Raw genomic sequence first — 19,346 nt, 5'->3', positions numbered from 1 at the left:
TTTTGTTGTATAGATTCCTACTTCATTTTTAAATTTACAATTTTTTGAAATACTAGTACATAATGTGAATAGTAGTGGCCCCAGGATAGACCCCTGGGGAACACCACTTGTCACAGCACAAAGAGGAACAATTCTCTGGTAGCAATCTGAGAGGTAGCCTTTAAGCCAAGAAAGCAGCTTACCACTAAATCCATAACTAGCCAACTTCTGAAGGAGTTTTCGATGTGGCACTGAGTTAAATGCCTTACTGAATCAAGGTAGGTGACATCAACTCCATGACCATGATCAACTGCAATAGTCTGATCCTCAAGGGTTGGCAAAAGATTGGTAAATAAAACAAGGTTTCTTTTTACTAAAACCATGTTGACAATTAACAATAACTTCATTTTCATCCAAAAACTTCATCATTTTACCGTGATATTTAGTAACACTGTGATATTTTTTTACAGAAAGTATACCATTTGCTTTTTTCAATACTGCCCAGCTCTAGTGCCATTTGAAATGATATGATCCACCTCAGTTAACAGTTCATCACTTGAATAGCTGCACTTTTATCTTTGGTTTTGACTGGAATTTAGATGGGGTTTTCCTCTTTTAAATGTGTTGTAAAGAACAAGCAAAACCATTAGTAAATTTAACAAGTGCATTAGTCTCGCAAAATAAACACTTCACTTAGCATAATAGCACATTCATGCAAAAGCTGGGGATTCAACTAGCAAAGAAATGCAGATGTAGGGCTCTGAAATATACCTGTATGTAGTAAGTCATGCCAAGGTAATAACAAAGCCACAACAGTATATTTAAGGCCTGAAAATTGTTGAAGCTATGATACTGAAATATTGAAAATTCTGAAAATACAATCACTGTAGTACGAGGCACATGTTTTGTTGTGCATCTATAGCTCACATGTCTTGATCCTATTCTTTTCTTTGATTTGGTGCTCACTAATGATGAATTATCTTACAAAATTTTATAGAATAGGTATAAGGAAAAATTATTGCAAGCTAGTAGGGATCATTGCAATAGGAAGTGCTTAAACAAGGAAGACCATCATCTGATACACAAATTTAAGTAATCTTACTTTATCCAATATAATAAACTAGCATTGATAAGTTCGTGTCAGATGATGGTCTCTCTTGTTACTTTTTTTGCTATAATCTCATAAAATTCCTAAAATTTTCATTTGTAGAAATAGATATTCGCAATCCAAAATTTTTCATTTTCGCATATTTATTTTACCTAACCACTGCATATTCTGTAATAATTTTAGAGAAATACAATGATTATCTAAAGACCAATGGAGGAATTATTGGAGAAGCAACATGTGATAGGACTGCTAAACCTACTGATGCACGCCGGATTACTGAGAAGACTCATCTGATCAAATTTCTTAGTCATGAAAGTGAAGATGTTACTAAATATGATTGGCTTTCTGTAGTTCTGATGGATATTGTAAGTGAATGAATATTAAGAAATGTGATGCAAACAAATACAAATTGCAGTAGATTGATGCTAGTATAAAATTTCAGTTCCTTTCCAGAATTTTGACCTGGCCTCTAAACAGGTTAATTAACTTTTAATTTTGTATGAGTGTGTTATTATGTATGGGGGTATATATATACTAGTATTTTAAAAAGTTGCTAATTTAAAAATGAAGTAGGGATCTATGCAATAAAAAGTAATGAAACAAGAGATGAATGGTGGTATTACAGCATAGCTCGGTGAGAAAGTCCCTACTTTGGCAATGAGCAAAATTATAGCAAGGACTTTCCCATCAAACTATGCTGTAATACCATCATTCATGTCTTGATTCACTACTTTTTATTGCATAGATCCCTACTTCTTTTTTAAATTAGCAATTTTTAAATGGTGGTTTGTTTAGTTTTTTGTTGTAGCACAGCTAGTCACAGTGTAACTTGTGAACTAGCTATTAAGTTCCTGTACAGCTTATTAAAGTAGGTACTGTGCCAAAATTGGAAGCACATAGGCCCGTAGTAGCGTGCATAGCTTACATACCTTTGATTGTAGTAGCAGTGGCGCTCAGATCTATGACCTGTCTCAGTCAGCAACGATGGTCCGCATTTTGTTCATCCGGGCTGGAAGTTGTTTGAATGAACAGGCCCTTTCAGTTCTCTGGAGCTTAATCTCGACTACAGGATGAAGTAATACAATTTCCACTCAAGTACTATCCAATCACTCGCTGATCTCGCCGTCTGGCTGAGTCAGTGTGTTCAGAGGAACAAGCCGTCGAGTATCAGTCTGTCATGCCTTTTGTGTGACCCTTGTCATTGATAATTGATTAATTAGGTAACAAATCTCTTCGTCGATTGCAGTCCAGGCATTGGCAAAAGTCGAAGTGACAACTCAGCAGCCTTGAGATTCCACCTGCAACACTTGAAATTATGAGCATCCCGCTCTTTCAGCAGCATAAGCGCTTTCTGAAATAATTTTGGAGGTTTAGAAAACCCGGACCAGACCAGGTCAATTCTTCAAGTAAGCCAATTCACACAATAGCTATAACATACGCTCTTCATCTTGTAGCCACTCTGCCAAGAACACAACTAGCTAGTTATGATAGCTCAGACTGCAACAGTGATCGCGCACGAAACTTCATCCACGATAAAACAACCTATCTAAGCTATTAAACTACTTTCTACTACCTTTCACTACACAATTGCTACAAAGCTACAAGCCTACAAGCTCTTTCTGCTGTACTTAACTGTTACACACACACACGAGTAACTGCCTGAATTTATTAGAATCGTGATATACAAAGTGAAAGGAACTAAGATAACAGCAAACCTTCAAATTAATTTTGGTAGTGATGAATGAGTAATGGAGTATTTATAGATACATGTCAAGGTAAGCTTTAAATAGAACAAAACCTTATTACTCCAGAAATCTCTATCTAATCCAAAACAGCCAAGCTGTAAAAAAAGTGTGCGGCCCTCAGAAAGGCTATGGTGAAAAAAGATGTGAAATCCAAGGTGGCGGCCAAGAAATGGCTGTGATGGTAGGTTAATGGTAAAAATTTTAATAATGACAATTCAGGTAAATTTTGTGAAGCGGCACAAAAATTCACCTGAATTGTCGTTATTAAAATTTTTACCATTAACCTACCATCACAGCCATTTCTTGGCCGCCACCTTGGATTTCACATCTTTTTTCACCATAGCCTTTCTGAGGGCCGCACACTTTTTTTACAGCTTGGCTGTTTTGGATTAGATTTCATTTCTTTTTGTATTTGTATACCCCAAAGCCGGCCTATGGCCAGCTTTGGGACTTTTTTAACCTATGTTTTTTTTCTTTACTACAGGAAGAAGAAAAGATGAAGTACTTTAAATATTTTATCAGTAAATGTACAAATTATATATATAATACATATGTGACCGGATTTGCGAAAAGGGGCCTTCCACACACATCCAATTTGCCAACTTTGACAATTGATAACTTCAGATTGGAAAGAGCTATTGCCTTGAAATTTGGGCAGTGGTGATTTCTTTGCAGCTGAACTCTCTACAAGGTAATTTCTTCTAGCTGATCTCTCTACAGGGAGATTTGTTTGTAGCTGAACTATCTACAAGGTAACTTCTTTTAGCTGATCTCTCTACAGGGTGATTTGTTCGTAGCTGAATTCTGTACAGGTGATTTGTTTGCAGCTGAGCTCTTTACAAAATGGTTTCTTTGTAGCTGAACTCTCTACAAAGTAACTTCTTCTAACTGATCTTTCTACAGGGTGATTTGTTTGTAGCTGAACTATCTACAAGGTAATTTCTTCTAGCTGATCTCTCTACAGGATGATTTGTTTGTAGCTGAATTCTGTACAGGTGATTTGTTTGCAGCTGAGCTCTTTACAGAATGGTTTGTTTGTAACTGAACTCTCTACAAGGTAATTTCTTCTAGCTGATCTCTCTACAGGGAGATTTGTTTGTAGCTGAACTCTCTACAAAGTAACTTCTTCCAACTGATCTTTCTACAGGGTGATTTGTTTGTAGCTGAACTATCTACAAGGTAATTTCTTCTAGCTGATCTCTCTACAGGGTGATTTGTTTGTAGCTGAATTCTGTACAGGTGATTTGTTTGCAGCTGAGCTCTTTACAAAATGGTTTCTTTGTAGCTGAACTCTCTACAAAGTAACTTCTTCTAACTGATCTTTCTACAGGGTGATTTGTTTGTAGCTGAACTATCTACAAGGTAATTTCTTCTAGCTGATCTCTCTACAGGATGATTTGTTTGTAGCTGAATTCTGTACAGGTGATTTGTTTGCAGCTGAGCTCTTTACAGAATGGTTTGTTTGTAGCTGAAGTCTCTACAAAGTAATTTCTTCTAGCTGATCTCTCTACAGGGAGATTTGTTTGTAGCTGAACTATGTACAAGGTAACTTCTTCTAGCTGATCTCTCTACAGGGTGATTTGTTCGTAGCTGAATTCTGTACAGGTGATTTGTTTGCAGCTGAGCTCTCTACAAGGTAACTTCTTCTAACTGATCTTTCTACAGGACAATTTGTTTGTGGCAGAATTTTATACAGGGTGATTTCTTTGCAGCTGAACTCTCTACATGGTGGTTTCTTTGTAGCTGAACTCTCTACAAGGTAACTTCTTCTTGCTGATCTCTCTACAGGGTGATTTGTTTGTAGCTGAACGATCTACAAGGTAACTTCTTCTAGCTGATCTCTCTACAGGGTGGTTTCTTTGTAGCTGAACTCTCTACAAGGTAACTTCTTCTAGCTGATCTCTCTACAGGGTGATTTGTTTGTAGCTGAACGATCTACAAGGTAACTTCTTCTAGCTGATCTCTCTACAGGGTGGTTTCTTTGTAGCTGAACTCTCTAAAAGATAACTTCTTCTAACTGATCTTTCTACAGGGCAATTTGTTTGTGGCTGCATTTTCTACAGGGTGATTTCTTTGCAGCTGAACTCTCTACATGGTGGTTTCTTTGTAGCTGAACTCTCTACATGGTGGTTTCTTTGTAGCTGAACTCTCTACAAGGTAATTTCTTCTAGCTGATCTCTCTACAGGGAGATCTGTTTGTAGCTGAACTATCTACAAGGTAACTTCTGCTAACTGATCTTTCTACAGGGCAATTTGTTTGTGGCAGAATTTTATACAGGGTGATTTCTTTGCAGCTGAACTCTCTACATGGTGGTTTCTTTGTAGCTGAACTCTCTACATGGTGGTTTCTTTGTAGCTGAACTCTCTACAAAGTAATTTCTTCTAGCTGATCTCTCTACAGGGTGATTTGTTTGCAGCTGAGCTCTTTACAGAATGGTTTCGTAGCTGAACTCTCTAATAGGTAACTTCTAACTGATCTTTCTACAGGGCAATTTGTTTGTGGCTGAATTTTCTACAGGGTGATTTCTTTGGAGCTGAACTCTCTACTTGGTGGTTTCTTTGTAGCTGAAATCTCTATAAGGTAACTTCTTCTAGCTGATCTCTCTACAGGGTGATTTGTTTGTAGCTGAACGATCTACAAGGTAACTTCTTCTAGCTGATCTCTCTACAGGGTGATTTGTTTGTAGCTGAATTCTGTACTGGTGATTTGTTTGCAGCTGAGCTGTTTACAAAATGGTTTCTTTGTAGCTGAACTCTCTACAAAGTAAATTCTTCTAACTGATCTTTCTACAGTGTGATTTGTTTGTAGCTGAACTATGTACAATGTAATTTCTTCTAGCTGACCTCTCTACAGGGTGATTTGTTTGTAGCTGAATTATGTACAGGTGATTTGTTTGCAGCTGAGCTCTTTAAATAATGGTTTCTTTACAGCTGAACTCTCTACTTGGTGGTTTCTTTGTAGCTGAAATCTCTACAAGGTAACTTCTTCTAGATGATCTCTCTACAGGTTGATTTGCTTGTAGCTGAACTATCTACAAGATAACTTCTTCTAGCTGATCTCTCTACATGGTGATTTGTTTATAGCTGAATTCTGTATAGGTGATTTGTTTGCAGCTGAGCTCTTTAAATAATGGTTTCTTTGTAGCTGAACTCTCTCAAGGTAACTTCTTCTAGCTGATGTCTTTACAGGGTCACTAGTTTGTAGCTGAATTCTCTACATGGTGATTTCTTTGTAACTGAACTCTCTACAAGGTAACTTTTTCTAGCTCATCTTTCTACAGGGTGATTTATATGTAGCTGAATTCTGTACTGGTGATTTGTTTGCAGCTGAGCTCTTTAAAGAATGGCTTCTTTGTAGCTGAACTCTCTACAAGGTAACTTCTTCTAGCTGATGACTCTACAAGGTCACTAGTTTGTAGCTGAGCTCTCTACATGGTGGTTTCTTTGTAACTGAACTCTCTACAAGGTGACCTCTTCTAGCTGATCTTTCTACAGGATGATTTGTTTGAAGCTGAACTCTCTACAAGGTAACTTCTTCTAGCTGATGTCTCTACAGGGAGATTTGTTTGTAGCTGAACTCTCTACTTGATGGTTTCTTTGTAGCTGAACTCTCTACAAGGTAACTTCTTGTAGCTAATCTCTCTACAGGGAGATTTGTTTGTAGCTGAACTCTCTACATGATGTTTCTTTGTAGCTGTACTCTCTGCAAGGTAACTTCTTCTATTGATCTCTCCACAGGGCGATTTGTTTGTAGCTGAACTCTCTACATGGCAGTTTCTTTGTAGCTGAACTCTACAAGGTGATTTTTTCTAGTTGAACTATCTCTTTCCATAGTTGTATGAACTCCCTACAAGGTAACTTCTTCTAGCTGATCTCTCTACAGGGTGACTTGTGTGTAGCTGATCTCTATACAGGTTTCTTATTTCTAGCTGATCTCTTGAATTCTCTTCAGGGTGACTGCTCTATTAGGATGACTGCTCTATTAGAGTATCTTGATCTCGCACTTGCTGCACCAAGTTGGATTTCGTGTTATAACTCCGTGGCTTTAAGTCTGATTCTTCTACACCATTGATGAGCCTTTCTAAGATAATTACTCCATCTGTACAACGATTTTCAAAGCATTACCCCAAGCGGTTTATCTGGTAGGCGTGGCAAGCAGTCGTTTTTTTTTATTAGCTAATCTCGATTGCGTAATTGTTACACACTGTTGGTTTTTTCGTTGTATCTTCCTGTTTTTTAGCTCGATTTCTTTCAAACCACAAAAGGTTTGAGGTTCAATAGTTAACCTATTCACCCACCGATTTTCAGCTTCTTCCCATACGCGGTTTACCCTGTAGGCGTGACAACATATTGGTGTTATTTTTCGTGAATAATCGCTCATAACTCTTTGCCTGTTTATCGTATTCCAGCCAATGTTGGTACCGAGATGCGCCTTTATATCCCCCTTCTGTGTGCCAAATTTCAAGGCAATCGGATATGGAGTTCGAGTTTTATAGCAGTTTTTGTAAGTGTGCGACAAGAAAAAGAAAAATAAGAAGAAGAAGAAGAAAAAAAACGAAGAAACTGAGCCAATTTTTGAAGTCGCATATCTCGGGAACGCGAAGCGATTTTGCTCAAATTTGGAATGTGGAGTGCTGCAGTTGGGGGGCATGTCCACAGCAAAAATCGTCTTGTTTCATCAAGGAAGCACAGAGCTACGGAGGTGCGAAAATTGCGTTTTCTTTCTTCCTGTCAATATACTCACGGGTGTTACGTGCCGGCTTCTTGGGCCGCATGACACACTACCGTGTGTCTTGATATAGCTACCCTGGGCATATAGCTATGTTTCACACTAGCTTAGCTACCTTTCTTAGTTTAACCAGTCATCCATGACCATTCCTTTAAATTAGTTCGAAGGTTTGATGTTATATTAGTTCCTTTCACTTTGTATATCACGATTCTAATAAATTCGGGCGGTTACTCATGTGTGTAACAGTTGAATACAGCAGAAAGAGCCTGTAGGCTTGTAGCGATTGTGTAGTGAAATGTAGTAGAAAGTAGTTTAATAGCTTAGTTAGGTTGTTTAATCGTGGATGAAGATTCATGCATGATCACTGTTGCAGTCTGAGCCATCATAGCTAGCTAATTGTGTCCAATGGCAGAGTGGCTACAAGATTAAGAGCATATGTTATGGCTAGCTATTGTGTGAATTGTATGTTATAGCTATTGTGTGAATTGTATGTTATAGCTATTGTGTGAATTGGCTTACCTGAAGAATTGACCTGGTCCGGTCCAGTCCGGTCCGGTCTGGGTTTTCTAAACCCCCAATAGTTTTGTGGTGTCTACAGAAAAGTGCTGATACGGAAAATTAATGTGGGCTACAATTTGTATGTAGCTCAGCTAGCTGGACTACATACGAAATGTAGCCAGGCTACAACTGGGCAGTGATTATATCGACATCAAGGCTGAAATTGATTGTGGGGATCGATTAATACTCATGGGATTGGGATGCATGGCTTGGATATTGCCATGAAAACCACTCAGAAGGAGAGCGTTTTGTTATACTCGCCATCCTACGAGTTAAAAACTGTTAGGTGAGAACTAGTGCTATAGCTTATTCACCGATCGTTTCCACACATTTTTGAATATGGACACGACCCCATCACGAAGTTACCACTCTGCACAGAGTAACCACTCTACAAGCAAGCTTACCTATCTAGGCCTTTAGTCAACTCCGTACTTTCCTATAAATGATTCAATAGCACTGATCAAAACATTAAACTTGCGGAACCGAAATTCTCCATGATATCTGTAGGATATGTCTGTTCATCGTAACCGAATATAACCAGAATGTACTAGCAGCTGTCCCATAATCAAAAATTTTATGTATGCATATATAATATATCCAGTGGCTGCTTTCGTATTGGCTTGGGTGATTGATCGTCAAGTGTTATGTATTAGCTGTAACACGGGACATGTATGCCTGACTGCCCTTGGGCCTGTGGCCCTCGAGTATACATATCAGGCAAGCCCTCATGCCTGTGTTAGAACTATTACATGTATCAAGACACACGGTAGTGTGTCGTGCGGCCCAAGAAGCCGGCGTGCCACCCGTGAGTATATTAACAGGAAGAAAGAAAATGCAATTTTCACACCTATTTAGCTCTGTGATCCCTTATCCGATTGGAACCAAATTTGCTAGAGAGGTGCCGGCCAGTAAGGGGAGTCTACACACCAAATTTGAAGAAAATTGCTCCAGCCATTTCCGAGATACGAGCGAACAAAATTTCGTTTTAATTTCTTTGTTTTTTTCTTCTTCTACTTTTTCATTTCGCAAACTTCGCAAAATCCGCCATAAAACACGAATGTGTGCTAGGATTGGGCTGAAATTTGGCACACTTAAAGGGCTCATTAAGGTGGATCTGTGTACCAACTTTGGTAGGAATCCAATGAACATTCACGGAGTTATGACCGATTATTTGCGTAAAATAAGGTCGAAGGTCTGCCACGCCTACAGGGTAAACTCCTTTGAGGAATCAGTTGAAAATTGATATGTAGATGGAGCAACCATCGTAGGAGTGCCTTTTTGTGGTTTGAAAGGAATCGGGATAAAGACCACGGAGATATGACACAAAACCCGACCTGTGTCAAAATTATGCAATCGATTTTTATGAATAAAAAACTATTAGTTTTTGTATTAATGCTTTACAGTGACCAGCACTGAAGGTCTGCAGCAACATGTGCTGCAGCCTTAGGATTACCTAACCTAATTTCAAGGACTTAGACTTAGTGACTTATAGCTGAAAAGATGTAACAGAAAAGGGGCCAAAGTAAGGAAAACATTTTCGTGTCTACCAGGCAAACCGCTTAGAGCAATGAGCTGAAAATCAGTATGTAGCTGGAATAATCATCATAGAAAGTCCTTGCAGTAGTACAGAAGAATCGGATTACAAACCACTGAGTTATGATTTGAAAGGCAACTACGTGTAGCAAATGCGAGATCGAGATACTCTAATAGAACAGTCACCCTAATAAAGCATTCAGCAGCATTTATAATTTACTCAATTATATTACATTGCAAATTATTCTGTAGGGAATTCAGTTACAAACAAGTCACCCTGTAGTCAGATCAGCCAGAAGAAGGTACCTAATAGAGAGTTCAGCTACAAAGAAACCATCATGTAGAGAGTTCAGCTCAAACAAATTGCCCTGTAGAGAGATCAGCTAGAAGAAGTTACCTTGTAGAGAGTTCAGTTACAAAGAAACAATCATGCAAAGTGTTCAGCTACAAACAAATCACCCAGTAGAAAGTTCCGCTATGAACAGATCACACTGTAGAGAGTTCAGTTAGAAACACGTCATGTTGTAGAGAGATCAAGTAACCTTGTAGAGAGTTCAGCTACAAAGAAACCACGATGTAAGAGAATTCAGCTACAAACAAATATCCCTGTAGAGAGACCAGCTAGAAACAAGTCACCCTGTAGACAGATCAGCTAGAAGAAGTTGCCTTGTAGAGAGTTCAGCTGCAAACAAATCACCCTGTAGAGAATTCAACTACAAACAGATAACCCTGCAGAGAGTTCAGCTAGAGTCAAGTCACCCTGTAGAGAGAATCCAGTAAAGAGTTCATCTACGTACAAGCATATCACCCTGTAGAGAGTTCAGCTACATTTCAAGTCACCCAGTAGAGAGATCAGCTGCAAATTATCCTGTGGGGATTAATCGACATGTAATAAATATATGCAAGAGTTCATAATATAATGAACTCTTGATATATGCATTATATATATAATGTGTACATTTACTGATAAAATCAGAATGAGTTAAAGTATTTATAAAATCTGCTTCATCTTTTTCTTTTTCCTGTGGTAAAGAAAAATATATAGGTTAAAAAGCCCCAAAGCTGGCCATAGGCCGGCTTTGGGGTATACAAATACAAAAAGAAGTGAAATCTAATCAAAAACAGCCAAGCTGTAAAAAAAGGAGTGCGGCCCTTGAAAAGGCTATGGTGAAAAAAGATGTGAAATCCTAGGTGGCGGCCAAGAAATGGCTGTGATGGTAGGTTAATGGTAAAAAATTTAATAACGACAATTCAGGTGAATTTTGTGCCTATTGACCAAGCGGCACCAAATTCACCTGAATTGTCGTTATTAAAATTTTTACCATTAACCTACCATCACAGCCATTTCTTTGCCGCCACCTTGGATTTCACATCTTTTCTCACCATAGCCTTTTCAAGGGCCGCACTCCTTTTTTTACAGCGTGGCTGTTTTTGATTAGATATATATATATCAAGACACACGATAGTGTGTCGTGCGGCCCAAGAAGCCGGCGCGCCACACCGTGAGTATATTGACAGGAAGAAAGAAAACGTCATTTTCACACATTTGTATCTCGGTGATAACTCATCCGATTGGAACCAAATTTGCTGCAGAGTTGCCAGCAAGCTAGGGGAGTCTACATTCCAAATTTGAAGGAAATCACTCAAGCCATTTCCGAGATACGAGTGGCCAAAGTTTGGTTTTTTTTTCTTCGTTTTTTCGCACACTTGCAAAAATTGCTATAAAACGCAAACGCGTACTCCGATCGCCTTGAAATTTGGCACACAGAAGGGGAGTCCAAAGGCGAATCCTAGCATCAAATTTAGTGCAAATCTGATGAATGATTCAGGAGTTATGACCGATTATTCGCATAAAACAAGATCGATTTGTTGCCACGCCTATAGGGTAAACCGCTTCATGGAATGAGTTGAAAATTGCTATGTAGATGGAGTAACCATCGTAAGAGTGCCTTTTGGTGGTTTGAAAGGAATCGAGATAAAGACCACGGAGATATGACACAAAACCCAACCTGTGTCACAATTACGCGATCGATTTTTATGAATAAAAAAGTATTAGTTTTCACGCCTACAAGGCAAACCAATTAGAGCAATGAGCTGAAAATCGGTGTATAGCTGGAATAATCTTCATTGAAAGTCCTTGCAGTAGTATAGAAGAATTGGATTACAAACCACTGAGTTATGATTCGAAAGCCAACTCCGTGTAGCAAATGCGAGATCGAGATACTCTAATAGAACAGTCACCCTAATAGAGCATTCAGCTAATTTATTTACTCCATTATAGAATTCTATTACATTACAGGTTATTCTGTAGGGAGTTCAGCTGCAAACAGTTAATCTTATAGACAGTTCAGCAAGAAGCAAGTCACCCTATAGAGAGTTCAGCTACAAATATATCGCTGTAGTGATTCAGAACATTACAAGTCACACTGAAGAGAGTTCAGCTATAAACAAGTCATGCACCCTGTAGAGAGTTCGGCTACACTCTCTAGAAAATTCAGCTACAAACAAGTCACTGTGGAGAGAGTTCAGCTACAAAGAAACTACCCTGTGAAGAGTTCATCTATACAAACAAGTTACCCTATAGAGATCACCTGCAAACAAGTAACCCTGAAGAGACAGACCAGTCATTTTATAGTTTATACAGTGTTCAGCTACAAGTAAGTCACTCTGTAGAGAATTCAGCTACAACTAAGTCACTCTGTAGAGAATTCAGCTACCACCAAGTCACTCTGTAAAGAATTTTGCTACAAACAAGTCACCGTGTAGAGAGTTCAGCAACCAAAATACTACTCTGTAAAGAGTTCTGCTATACAAACAAGTTACTCTGTAGAGAGATCAGCTAGAAACAAGAGAGAGTTCAGCTAGAAGAAGTCACCCTGTAGAGAACTCAGCTGCAAAGAAACCCTGTCGAGAGATCAACTACAAACAAATCACCCTGTAGAGGGTTCAGCTAAAACAAATCAACCTGCAGAGAGATCAGCTACAAACAAATTACCTTATAGAGAATTCAGCTACAAACAAATTACCCTGTAAAGAGATCGGCTACAAACAAATCAACCCGCAGAGAGATCAGCTACACACAAATCAACTTGTAGAGAGATCAGCTACAAACAAATCACCCTGTAGAGTGATCAGCTAGAAACAAATCACCCTGAAGAGAGGTCAGCTACAAACAAAGTCACCCTGTAGAGAGTTCAGCTAAAACATATTAACCTGCAGAGAGATCAGCTACAAACAAATCACCTTATAGAGAATTCAGCTACAAACAAATTACCCTGTAGAGAGATCGGCTACAAACAAATCACCCTGTAGAGAGTTCAGCTACAAACAAATCAACCTGCAGAGAGATCAGCTACAAACAAATCACCTTATAGAGAGTTCAGCTACAAACAAATCACCCTGTAGAGAGATCAGCTACAAACAAATCACCCTGTAGAGAGTTCAGCTACAAACAAATCAACCTGCAGAGAGATCAGCTACAAACAAACCACCTTGTAGAGAGATCAGCTACAAACAAATCACCCTGTAGAGAGATGAGCTAGAAACTAGATACAATGTAAGGATTTCAGCTACAAGCAAATCACCCTTTAGTGAGTTCAGCTACAAACAAATCAACCTGCAGTGAGATCACCTACAAAAAAGCACCTTGTACAGAGTTCAGTTACAAACAAATTACCCTGTAGAGAGATCAGCTAGAATAGTTCACCTTGTAGAGAGTTCAGCAACAAAGAAACCACCATGTAGAGAGTTCAGCTGTAAACAAATCACCCTGTAGAGAATTCAGTTACAAACAAATCGCCCAGTAGAAAGATCAGCTAGAAGAAGTTACCTTGTAGAGAGTTCAGCTACAAAGGAACTATTTTGTAAAGAGTTCAGCTGCAAACAAATCACCTGTACAGAATTCAGCTACAAACAAATCACCATGTAGAGAGATCAGCTAGAAGAAGTTACCTTGTAGACAGTTCAGCTACAAACAATTCGCCCTGTACAGATATCAGTTAGAAGGAGTTTCCTTGTAGAGAGTTTAGCTACAAACAAATCACCCTGTAGAAGGATGAGCTAGAATAATTCACCTTGTAGAGATTTCAGCTACAAAGAAACCACCATGTAGACAGTTCAGCTGCAAACAAGTCACCCTGTAGAAAATTCAGCTACAAACAAATCACCGAGTAGAAAGATCAGCTAGAAGAAGTTACCTTGTAGAGAGTTCAGCTACAAAGAAACCATTCTGTAAAGAGCTCTGCTGCAAACAGATCACCTGTACAGAATTCAGCTACAAACAAATCACCCTGTAGAGAGATCAGCTAGAAGAAGTTACCTTGTAGACAGTTCAGCTACAAACAATTCACCCTGTACAGAGATCAGTTAGAAGAAGTTTCCTTGTAGAAAGTTCAGCTACAAACAAATCACCCTGTAGAAAGATCAGCTAGAAGAACTCACCTTGTAGAGATTTCAGCTACAAAGAAACCACCATGTAGAGAGTTCAGCTGCAAACAAGTCACCCTGTAGAAAATTCAGCTACAAACAAATCACCCTGTATAAAGATCAGCTAGAAGAATTCACCTTGTAGAGATTTCAGCTACAAAGAAACCACCATGTAGAGAGTTCAGCTGCAAACAAGTCACCCTGTAGAAAATTCAGCTACAAACAAATCACCCTGTATAAAGATCAGCTAGAAGAATTCACCTTGTAGAGATTTCAGCTACAAAGAAACCACCATGTAGAGAGTTCAGCTGCAAACAAGTCACCCTGTAGAAAATTCAGCTACAAACAAATCACCCTGTAGAAAGATCAGCTAGAAGAATTCAACTTGTAGAGATTTCAGCTACAAAGAAACCACCATGTAGAGAGTTCAGCTGCAAACAAGTCACCCTGTAGAAAATTCAGCTACAAACAAACCACCCTGTAGAAAGATCAGCTAGAAGAAGTTACCTTGTAGAGAGTTCAGCTACAAAGAAATCATTCTGTAAAGAGCTCAGCTGCAAACAAATAACCTGTACAGAATTCAGCTACAAACAAACCACCCTGTAGAGAGATCAGCTAGAAGAAGTTACCTTGTAGATAGTTGAGCTACAAACAAATCACCCTGTAGAGAGATCAGCTAGAAGAAGAGTTACCTTGCAGATAGTTCAGCTGCAAACAGTTCACCCTGTAGAGAGATCAGCTAGAAGAAGTCAGTTTGTAGAGTGTTAAGTTACAAAGAAACCACCTTGCAGAGAGTTCTGTAATAAATATATGTATAATTTGTACATTTACTGATAAATTCAGAAATATTTAAAGTATTTAACATCTGCTTCATCTTTTCTTCTTCCTGTGGTAAAGAAAAAAAGATAGGTTAAAAAAGCCCCAAAGCCGGCCATAGGCCATCTATACAAATACAAAAAGAAGTGAAATCTAATCCAAAACAGCCAAGCTGTAAAAAAAGTGTGCCACCCTCAAAAGGGCTATTGTGAAAAAAGATGTGAAATCCAAGGTGGCGGCCAAGAAATGGCTGGGATGGTAGGTTAATGGTAAAAATTTTAATAACGACAATTCAGGTGAATTTTGGTGCCGAGACCATGTCACATCTTTTTTCACCATAGCCTTTGTGAGGGCCGCACACTTTTTTTGCAGCTTGGCTGTTTTGGATTAGATGTATATATCAAGACACACGGCAATGTTGTGCGGTCCAAGAAGCTGGCGCGCCACACCGTGAGTATATTAACAGGAAGAAAGAAAATGTGATTTTCACACCTTTGTAGCTCCATGATCCCTTATCCAATTGAAACCAAATTTGTACAAACATGCCAGCTAGGTAGGGAGTCTACAATCAAAATTTGAAGAAAATTGTTCCAGCCATTTCTGGGATACAAGTGGCCAAAGTTTGTGGTTTTTTCTTCTACTTCCTCTTCGTCTTCTTTTCGCACACTTTACAAAATCTGTCATAAAATGCAAATGTGTACTCCGATCAAGCTGAAATTTGATATACTTAAAGGACTCATTATGGCGAATCGCAATACCACGTTTGGTAAGAATCCGGTGAACATTCACTGAATTATGATCGATTATTTGCGTAGAATAAGGTCAAACTTCTGTCACACCCACAGGGTAAACTCCTTGGAGGAATGAGTTGAAAATTATGGTGTAGATGGAGTAACCATCGTAGGAGTGCCTATCTGTGGTTTGAAAGGAATCCAGATAAAGACCATCAAGATATGACAAAACCCAACCTGTGTCACAATTATGCAATCGAATTATATAAATAAAAGAACTATTTGTTTTCATGCCTACCAGGCAAGCCGCTTAGAGTAATGAGTTGAAAATCAGTATGTAACTGGAATAATCATCCTAGAAAGTCTTTGCAGTAGTACAGAAGAATCAGATTGCAAACCACTTAGTTATGATTTGAAAGCGAGCTACTTGTGGCAAAAGTTAGATCAAGATACTCTAATAGAACAGTCACCCTATTAGAGCATTCAGCATTGTTAGTACTTAGAGCGTTCAGCTATGTAACAAGTCACTGTTAAGAGAGTTCAGCTACGCAACAAGTCACCCAGTAGAGAGTTCAGCTAAAACAAGTTACCTATAAGAGTTCAGCTGCAAAAAAAGTTACCCAATAGAGAGCTCAGCTACAAACAAATCACCCTGTGGAGTATTCAGCTACAAAGAGCCACCCTATATAGAGAGATCAGCTAGAAACAAGTAGACTGTAGAGAGTTCAGCTACAAACAGCCCCCCAGTAGAGAGTTCAGCTGCAAAAAGTTATCTAATCAAAAACAGCCAAGCTGTAAAAAAAGGTGCGGCCTCTAAAGACCATGGTGAAAAAAGATGTGAAATCCAAGGTGGCGGCAAAGAAATGGCTGTGATGGTAGGTTAATGGTAAAAATTTTACTAATGACAATTCGTGTGAATTTGCACCAAATTCACCTGAATTGTTGTTATTAAATTTTTTACCATCACAGCCATTTCTTGGCCGCCACCTTGGATTTCACATCTTTTTTCACCATGGCCTTTTAGTGGCTGCACCTTTTTTACAGCTTGGCTGTTTTTGATTAGATATCACTTCTTTTTGTATTGCCGGCTTTGAGGCTTTTTTAACCTATCCTTTTTCTTTACCACAGGAAGAATAAAAAGACAACGCAGATTTTTACTGTTTTTGATTTTATCAGTAATTATACAAATTATATACATATATTTATTACATGTCTATCATTCCCTACTGGATAACTTGTTCGCAGCTGATCTATCTAGTAAGGGACTTGAAATGTAGCTGAACTCTCCACAGGGTGATTTGCTTGTAGCTGAACTCTACACAGGATTCTCTCTAGAGGGTGAATTGTTTCTAGCTGATCTCTTTACAGGTTGATTTGTTTGTAGCTGAACTCTCTACAGGGTGATTTGTTTCTGCTGATCTCTCTACAGTGTGATTTGTTTGTAGTTGAACTCTCTACAGGGTGATTTGCTTGTAGCTGAACTCTCTACAGGGTGATTTGTTTGTAGCTGAACTCTCTACAAGGTGACTTCTCCTACTACAGGGTGACTTTTATCTTGCTGAACTCTCTACAGGATGATTTGTTTGTATCAAAACTGTCTATATACAGGATGATATTTTTATACCTGAACTTTCTACAGGGTGATTTGTTTGTAGCTGAACTCTCTACAGGGTGATCTGATCTCTCTACAGGGGGTGATTTGTTTGTAACTGATATCTCTACAGGTAGATTTGTTTGTAAGTGAACTCTCTACAAGGTGAATTGTTTGTAGCTGATTTCTCTACAGGGTAATTTGTTTGTAGCTTAACTCTCTACAATGTGATTTGTTTGTAGCTGATCTCTCTACAGGGTGATTTTTTGTAGCTGAACTCTCTACACAGTGATTTGTTTCTAGCTGATCTCTCTACAGGGTGATTTTTTTTGTAGCTGAACTCTCTACAGGGTGATTTGTTTCTAGCTGATCTCTCTACAGGGTGATTTGGTTGTAGCTGATCTCTCTACAGTGGGTGATTTGTTTGTAACTGAAACCTCTACAGGTTGATTTGTTTGTAGCTGAAGTCTCTACAAGGTGTTTTGTTTGTAGCTGATCTCTGTACAGGGTAATTTGTTTGTAGCTGAACTCACTACAAGGTGATTTGTTTGTAGATGATCTCTTTATAGGGTGATTTGTTTGTAACTGAACTCTCTACAGGGTGATTTGCTTGTAACTGAATTCCCTATATTGTGTCTAGTTTCTAGCTGATCTCTCTACAGGGTGATTTGTTTGTAGCTGAACTCTCTACACGGTGATTTGTTTCTAGCTGATCTCTCTACAGGATGGTTTCTTTGTCACTAAACTCTCTACAAGGTGATTTGTTTCTAGCTGATCTCTCTACAGGTGATTTGTTTCTAACTGATCTCTCTACAGAATGGTTTCTTTGTCACTGAACTCTCTACAAGGTGACTTGTTTCCAGCTGATCTCTCTACAAGGTGACATCTTCTAGCTGATCTCTCTACAGGTTGATTTGTTTGTAGCTGAACTCTCTACAGGGTGATTTGTTTGCAGCTGAACTCTCTACAGGGTGATTTGTTTGTAGCTGAACTCTCTACAGGATGGTTTCTTTGTCAATGAACTCTCTACAAGGTGACTTGTTTCTAGCTGATCTCTCTATAGGGTAACTTGTTTCTAGCTGAACTCTCTACAGAGTGGGTTCTTTGTAGCTGAACTCTCTACAAGGTGCATGACTTCTTCTATCTGATCTCTCTACAGGGTGACTTGTATCTAGCTGAACTATCTACAGGATGATCTGTTTGTAGCTGAAATCTCTACAGGGTGACTTGTTTCTAGCTGAACTCTCTACAGAGTGGGTGCTTTGTAGCTGAACTCTCTACAAGGTGCATGACTTCTTCTAGCTGATCTCTCTATAGGGTGACCTGATCTCTCTGTAGGGTGACTTTTGTCTAGCTGAACTCTCTACAGGGTAATTTATTTGCAGCTGAACTCTATGCAGGGTGATTTGTTTGTAGCTGAACTCTTGACAGGATGGTTTCTTTGTAGCTGAACTCTCTAAAGGTGACTTGCTTCTAGCTGATCTCTCTAGACAGTGACTTTTTCTAGCTGATCTGTCTACAGGGTGACTTGTATAGCTGAACTCTCTACAGGGTGATCTGTTCATAGCTGAACTCTGTACAGGGTGATTTGTTTGTAGCTGAAATCTCTTGTTTCAAACTGATCTCACTGTAGGGTAACTTGTTTGTAGCTGAACTCTCTACAGGATGGTTTCTTTGTAGCTGAACTCTCTACAGAGTGATTTTTTTTTGTAGCTGAACTCTATAAAGGGTGATTTGTTTGTACCTGAACTTTCTACAGGGTGATTTATTTGTAGTTGATCTCTCGACAGGGTTTCTTTGCAGCTGAGATCTCTACAGGGTGACTTCTTCTAGCTGAGCTCTCTTGTTTCTTGCTGGTCTCTCTACAGAGTAACTTGTTTGTATAGCTGAACTGTTTACAGGGTGGTTTTTTGGTTGCTGAACTCTCTACACGGTGACTTGTTTGTAGCAAACTTCTCTACAGAGTGACTTATTTGTAGCTGAATTCTCTTCAGAGTGACTTGTAGCTGAACATTGTATAAACTATAAAGTGACTTGTCTATAGCTGAACTCTCTACAGGGTTACTTGTTTGCAGCTGATCTCTATAGGGTAACTTGTTTGTATAGATGAACTCTCTGCAGGGTAGTTTCT

The 19,346-nt window shown here is 38.9% G+C and overlaps 1 protein-coding gene across 1 annotated transcript in view; it reads left to right on the top strand.

Annotated features, from left to right (window-relative positions):
• The window catches only part of LOC136264793 (uncharacterized), a 306,221-nt gene that overhangs the window by 266,290 nt on the left and 20,585 nt on the right, over window positions 1-19,346 (top strand). The window contains exon 65 of the mRNA XM_066059562.1: window positions 1,271-1,452. Coding sequence (XP_065915634.1) covers window positions 1,271-1,452 — 182 coding nt within the window. The remainder of the gene's footprint in view (window positions 1-1,270; window positions 1,453-19,346) is intronic.

The sequence above is a fragment of the Dysidea avara genome, chromosome 8, assembly GCF_963678975.1.
Source record: "Dysidea avara chromosome 8, odDysAvar1.4, whole genome shotgun sequence".
In the NCBI taxonomy this organism is placed as follows: domain Eukaryota; kingdom Metazoa; phylum Porifera; class Demospongiae; order Dictyoceratida; family Dysideidae; genus Dysidea; species Dysidea avara.
Note: the sequence above shows the minus strand (reverse complement) of the source record. Positions and strands in the feature narration are given on the sequence as shown.